The following is a 7055-nucleotide window of genomic DNA, read 5'->3' as shown; positions in this document are numbered from 1 at the left end:
ATGCCTCTTCAGAAGCCTCACCTCCCCTGATGACACTGATCTCGGTCCCCGAGGCTGAGGTGAACCCTCGGAAAGCATTTGGCCCTGATGGTGTACATTCTTAAAACATGCAGCAACCAACTGGCTGGAGTTTTTTTGCTGACATCTTCAACCTCACTACATTGGCCTGAGGTCTCCACCATGACCTGCAACAGCCCTGAGCCTCTTGTGCAAAATCAGGCCTTTGCTTTTTCATTGTGGTTCAAGAGAGCTGGCTATTCAAGCCTTGGACCTGTTCTATTAGGACCTTGGTCCTCTTGAACAAGGGCACTGATGGAAGAGACATTGGCGGCCCACCATTCACTATATGGTTAACTTACCCTTCCAGGCATTGGATAAAGTCCTGCCCTGTGGAAACCTAACAAGAGCAGAGGGTGCAATGGAACTTGCAGTAAAGATGCCACAGCAGAAAACATGTATGTAAGACATGATAGTCATAGTCTAAGACTAGGGACAATATTAGAGAAATAGCTGGAACAAGAAATTGCTTGTCAAATGATCAATTCTCCCTCTAAGGCTATGTGACATATGGAAATATTCAGTTTTAGAGAATCTAGTTCCAAACTCCAAGATAAATGTTATGCAGATAATTTTAATCTAAAAGCCTTTATTGAGTTCTATTATACAGTCTTGCTTTGCTTCAGGTCACTTGCTAACCCTGAAGACTCAAGAGTCCCATCAGCTTTGTTTCCGGTCCCATAAAATGGATTGCTTCCTTTCCTCCTCTCTTGCTCAGGGAGGTTCTTTTCTCTGCCTCTTGAGTCTCAAGCTGCAGTGTATTTCCGTGGTTCATCAGGCTTCAGCTTTGCTACTTTGCTGATGCAGACAAGGATGAGTGTGAGGAACCAGAGACTCCAGCCCACAGCCGCGGCAATCCAGCCGTATTCATCCACTCCAGTCTGACAGCACGCTTTCGTTGTCACGCAAAGGTCCTGGCCATCCTGAAAATCTGTGGAGATATGTAACTTTTATGAAAGAACGTCCTTCTCGAGTAGCCAAGACCATTGTATTTCAGTTAGTTTCTTATTCTGAGGTTTCATAGCCTCTCAGTGCACCATATGTGCAGGAACATTGGCTCAGCGGTAGTGTTGCTGCCTTATAGTGCCAGAGACCTGGGTTTGATCCTGACTATGGATACAGAGGAGATTTACTAGAATGTTGCCTGGGTTTCAACAACTATGTTACAGAGATAGGTTGAATAAGTTAGGTCTTTATTCTCTGGAGCGTAGAAGGTTAAGGGGGGACTTGATAGAGGTCTTTAAAATGATGAGAGGGATAGACAGAGTTGATGTGATCAAGCTTTTCCCTTTGAGAATAGGGAAGATTCAAACAAGAGGACATGACTTCAGAATTAAGGGACAGAAGTTTAGGGGTAACATGAGGGGGAACTTCTTTACTCAGAGAGTGATAGCGGTGTGGAATGAGCTTCCAGTGGAAGTGGTGGCGGCAGGTTTGTTGGTATCATTTAAAAATAAATTGGATAGGCATATGGATGAGAAGGGAATGGAGGGTTATGGTATGAGTGCAGGCAGGTGGGACTAAGGGAAAAAAGTTGTTCGGCACGGACTTGTAGGGCCGAGATGGCCTGTTTCCGTGCTGTAATTGTTATATGGTTATATGTTGGCTGTTTGGAGTTTGTATTTTCCCCCTTGTGACTGCGTGGATTTGCTCCAGTTTCCTCCAACATTCCAGAGGAGGTCTGTAGGTTAAATGGCTTCTGTAAATTGTCCCCAATGTGTAGGCCAGAAATAGTGTACGGGTGATCGCTGGTCGGTGTGGGCCAAAGGGCCTGTTTCCCTGTTGTATCTCTAACGTAAAAACTAAACTGCAATTTTTGCGGAAATATATCAACCCTTGCTATTTTGGAAGTTGCAGCAGGAAGATGTAGTCACAGTGGTAGGTAGACCTGGCTAAAACTCCATCCATAAGAGGAGCATGTGGATATAAAGCTGGCAACTTTACACCAAAGCATTATTGTTTCTCTCACCTTACATTGACTGTTCCTCTTCTCTAACTGCCCTCATTTCATAGTTTTTATGACAAAGCACTACGTCCTCTCTCCCTAAGATAGACACAAAATGCTGGAGTAACTCAGTGGGTCAGGCAGCATATCTGGAGAAAAAGGATAGGTGACATTTCGGGTCGGGATACTTCAGATTCTGAGTCTGAAGAAGGGCCCTGGCACAAAACGTCACCCGTCCTTTATTACCAGAGATGCTGTCTGATCCGCCAAGTTACTCTAGCACTTTGTGTCTATCTTTGGTCTAAACCAGCATCTGGAGTTCCTTTCCACACATTCTCATTAACTGCCCCCATAAACCCATCAACTGGATAACCCTCTGCCCCACATCATGAGGGATATCCTCTTTGTCCTATCTGTCTCTTGTCCACTTTTACTATGTGTCCTTGTTCTGAACCTGAAGCATTATATGGTTTTCTCTCTATATATAGATGTTGTCTAACTTGTACTTTCATTTTTCAGAATTTGCAGTTATTTTAAAATGTTCATTGGTTTAGCTTAGACTTTAGTTAAGAGATACTGCGCGTAAACAGACCCAACGAGCCCGCGCTGACCAGCAATCCTCATACACTAACACTATCCTACACACACTAGGGATAATTCATAATGTTACCAAGCCAATTAACCTATGAGCCTGCACATCTTTGGAGTGTGGGCGGAAACCGAAGAATATCCACGCAGTCACAGGGAGAACGTAAAACTCCGTACAGACAGGTTGGAGCAGAACATTGCCAATGCATTTCCTTACTAGGTTAATACGTTAATCATCGGACCAGGTCTCTGTAAACATGGCCCAGGACCAGATTCCAGAAACTTCTAGCACGGTCACACTGGGATTACAGCACACGTTTACAGGCTCAAGCTTCTGTGATGAGCTGAACTTCACACCACAAAAAATGTTTTTCGAGGAATTTCAGGCGATAAACCAGCTTAGCGAAGATATGCTGACTGTGTTGTTCATTCTACAAGACAAACCTTTCTAGGTACCAGGAGGCATGTGGTACAATAGCTACAGAAAGTGCCAAGAACATTGTGTTTTAAAAATGACTGAATGATTAATTCAAGCTGATATTATTTGCATTATCAAAAAATAGAATGATACAGTGGGCCAATGACACTTGTTGCTGTGTTAATTTAAAATCATGTTCGTAATTTGGCCAAACGTACTGATTTATCACCTAGACTGGTCCACGCCTTGGATAGAGTTTGTGTTTCTCCTGGCATAATTCAGTAATCTGAAGATGTGAATTGATAATATTTCCAATGGTTTATGTCTCACAATGTGCCTTGTGAATTCAAATACAGTGCAGAGGATCTAGGACAGAGCAGGCTCCAAGGGTTTAGGAACAGAGGAAATACTAGAGTCCTCTTGGGTGTACGTGGGACGGGGGTGTCATGGGTTCAACAACAGGGTGAGTCGGGCGCCCTAAGGGTTTAGGAACACGGGATCACCCGCGGGTTTAAGGGACAACAGGGAGGTTTTAGAGGCCTGATGGTTTTAGGGCAAGCATGTGACAGGGGCCCTGTGGGTTATGAGTGAGTGGGAGAGAGAGACCCGAGGTTTAGGTTAGATGGGTTGGGGGTAGCAAGAGAGATGGAGGCTCCTCGGGTTAAAGGTATTGGGTAAGAATGATGCTGAGAGAGGATTGAGGCTGAACAAGATGCTTGCATTCGCATAGAGTGAATGACCTCCAATGGGCAGGAGGCTGCACATTGGGACCGAACATCTTGCTGACACCCCACAACAGCAGGCAGGTGGATTGTCGGGCTTCGAGTGGTATGCAAAGTCCGACATCCTGGGATGTCAGGACTTTCACATGAAGGAAGACTGGATAGACTCGGCTTGTACTCGCTAGAATTTAGGAGATTGAGGGGGGATCTTATAGAAACGTACAAAATTCTTAAGGGGTTGGACTGGCTAGATGCAGGAAGATTGTTCCCGATGTTGGGAAGTCCAGGACAAGGGGTCACAGTTTAAGGACAAAGGGGAAATCCTTTGGGACCGAGATGAGAAAAGCATTTTTCACACACAGTGGTGAATCTCTGGAACTCTCTGCCACAGAAGGTAGTTGAGGCCAGTTCATTGGCTATATTTAAGAGGGAGTTAGATGTGGCTAAAGGGATCAGGGGGTATGGAGAGAAGGCAGCTACAGGATACTGAGTTGGATGATCAGCCATGATCATATTGAATGGCGGTGCAGGCTCGAAGGGCCGAATGGCCTACTCCTGCACCTATTTTCTATGTTTCTATGTGCCTTCTGTGGTGACGGTGGTAGACAGGAGCAATTTAACCCTTTGGGCCCTTGCCGGCACCCAGTGGAACAATCTCACTGGTTCCGTTCTCCTCCCCCCACTATTTTCCCTGTGCTCCTACAACCTGATCTCCCACACACACGGCCATTTTAATTACCTCAGATCCTTCCTGGGCTGCTCGAGGAAGGGTTAATTTACACTTGCCAGTTAACCTGCCAGCTGGTCCTGTGTGAGGAAGATGGAACAGCTGGAGGGAATGCATGCAGTCACAGAGAAAACGTGCAAACTCCACATAGGCAGCGCCCAATGTCAGGGTGGCACCCAGCTCACTGCAGCCGTGAGTCAGCAACTGTGGCAGCATCATGAAGTCCTTTGCTGTTAAACGATTTTCATGGAGTTTTAAGATCATTTACATCGCAGAGTGGGACCATTCAGCCCATCAAGTTCATAATAGCTCTTTACATATTCATCCATTTACTTTCTCTTTCCCCATAGACCTGTAAATAATTTTCTATTTCAAAACCCCGTGTTAATTGCCATTTTCAGACTATAAATGACTTTAAGGTTAAAAAAATCCTTACACCTGTTCCCCTAATCCTACCTTTGGCTCATCTCTCAGTCTGAAGATGGCTCTTGACCCGAAACATCACCTATTCCTTTTTTCCTGAGATGTTGTCTGACTCGTTGAATTACTTCAGCATTTTGTGTCTGTCATCACTTTAAATCTGTTCCCTGATCGACGAATAAAACTGATTTATTGATTGATTGATCCTTAATCAGAGGTTGGTGAGAACAGATTTTCTTTATATACAACTTTGCACTGATTTAGTAACTGTGAGATTAGTTCATTGATTAACTTCTCTTGAGCAATAGGATGAGATCTAATTTTTTACCTTTTTTCTGAAAAATCTAGCTTTTACACAGCATCAGAGTAAATCAGTATTCTGTGGTGCATTCTAGAACTGTTAACCTGACTGCTGAAATATTTGTGCATATTTTTTAAATTATTCATTGTATTACTTTAAATGAAATATATATAATTTGCTTCATCTATATTGAGAAGCAAGGAATGCAAGATATTTCCTCTACAGGTGTAACCTTAAATTAAGAAATTTCTTTGCAAAGCATAAGTTCACAATCTTGTACTGCATGCAGGAAGACTTTAGATTAGTATTACAAGGCAATACATTCAGCCCTGAGCTATACTCACACTGTGCGCACTGATCCACAATATGGTCCATTGGCTTGCTTAAACTGAAGTTGCTGTCAAGTGAAGCAGCTACTTGTTCTGAGAAAGCAAAAATAAAATTATTAAAAACAATCAATAAAATGGCATCAGAAGTTCTTGTAAGTTGGATTGTGTAAGTGCTTACCAATTGCAGCAGATACCCAGAGCAGGACCAAGTTGGCAGGGGCTATAAAGCGACATCTGAATGAACTCCGATTCATGTTTTGACGGAAAGTGCTTCAAGTCTTTCTCCAGCCAGACCCTTTTATTTTGTTCTGTGTTTCACAGCATCTCGTTAAAAACTTGGGAGGAAAAAAACATAATGTTCATTCTCTAGCTGAGACACACCTCCACTCTGTCAGAGTAACCATTCCCTGCCCAACGCTAGGTCAAAATAAACAATGATTTGCAGTCTAGCAAGATTGTATAAATTGGGGAGTGAATTCAGATAATGCAGTTTCATGTCATTGGAAATCACAAATAGGATGCTCTATTTCTGTTTCGCTTGGTCTTTGATGCTTTGCCATTTCTTTGTCCTTTGGGCAGAGATTAAGTCCGTACTCTCCAAAGTTGAGAAAGAAACAAGAGATAACCTAATTGAAACAAAATTCTCATGAGACTTGGCATGGTAGATGCTTCTCGGGAAATGATGGCTAGAAATGTGGTCATGGTGTCAATATAAAGGGTCAGCTAGACAGGGCAGGGTTGTGAAGAAACATAACTGTCCCCATCCCTTACAAACTGCGATCAGTATTCCTTGGGGTCGGCTCCCCTGGCTCCTCACGTGATGCATTCGTTCTCAACTGATAACTCATTCATGTGTCTAATCGCAGGATCCTGCTTAATGGCTCTGACAACATCTTCAGTGAAATACACTGTTGCACACATGCAATGTTGAACCCTTTCTCCTATGTAGAATAATATAAGGTCAGTGGGTGGTGAATCTGTGGAATTCATTGCCACGGAAGGCTGTGGAGGCCAAGATAATGGATATTTGTAAGGTGTATATTGACAAATTCTAACTTGGGCCATTATTTGTGTTGGAATAGTGATGCCTCACATCAAAGATTAAGATTTTCATGCACATTGAAAATCTGCCTATATTTTTTACATCGCCTGAGAAGATTAATAAACAAAAGCTTCCTTTTCTTTTTTTTTTTTTTCTTTTTTTTTTCTTTTATTTTTATTAGAAGTACAATAAGTTACCGTAATACACACCACATATATCTTATTACATTTGTTGTATCCCTTCATTTTTTGAGCTTTAAGAAAGATAGAAATAAAAGAAGTAAGGAAAGTGAGAAAGAGTCGTGAAAGTGCAGAAAAATGTTGTAAAAAGAAAGCCCATTAGAGAGAGAGTTAGAGAAGAAAGTTAAGAAATAGACCCTAGAAAAGAAAGAAAGAAAGAGAAACAATCGCTCTATTATAAAAAAACTCCGCAAAAAGGCATATACCAACCATATTTTTCACCCCCCGTTACCAGAGCCTGGCACCATTTATTTTTTTAATTACTAT

General features: G+C 42.5%; 1 protein-coding gene across 1 annotated transcript; it reads right to left on the bottom strand.

Moving 5' to 3' along the window:
• Positions 1-631: 631 nt before the first annotated feature.
• Positions 632-5840, bottom strand: tmem213 (transmembrane protein 213). The gene is made up of 3 exons (XM_033037731.1): positions 5686-5840; positions 5523-5600; positions 632-988 (listed from the first exon to the last, which is right to left on the bottom strand). Exons 1-3 carry the CDS (start codon positions 5759-5761, stop codon positions 804-806), a joined length of 339 nt encoding a protein of 112 aa, XP_032893622.1. The 5' UTR covers positions 5762-5840; the 3' UTR covers positions 632-803.
• Positions 5841-7055: the final 1215 nt, after the last annotated feature.

The sequence above is a fragment of the Amblyraja radiata genome, chromosome 19 (genome assembly GCF_010909765.2).
Source record: "Amblyraja radiata isolate CabotCenter1 chromosome 19, sAmbRad1.1.pri, whole genome shotgun sequence".
NCBI lineage: Eukaryota > Metazoa > Chordata > Chondrichthyes > Rajiformes > Rajidae > Amblyraja > Amblyraja radiata.
Note: the sequence above shows the minus strand (reverse complement) of the source record. Positions and strands in the feature narration are given on the sequence as shown.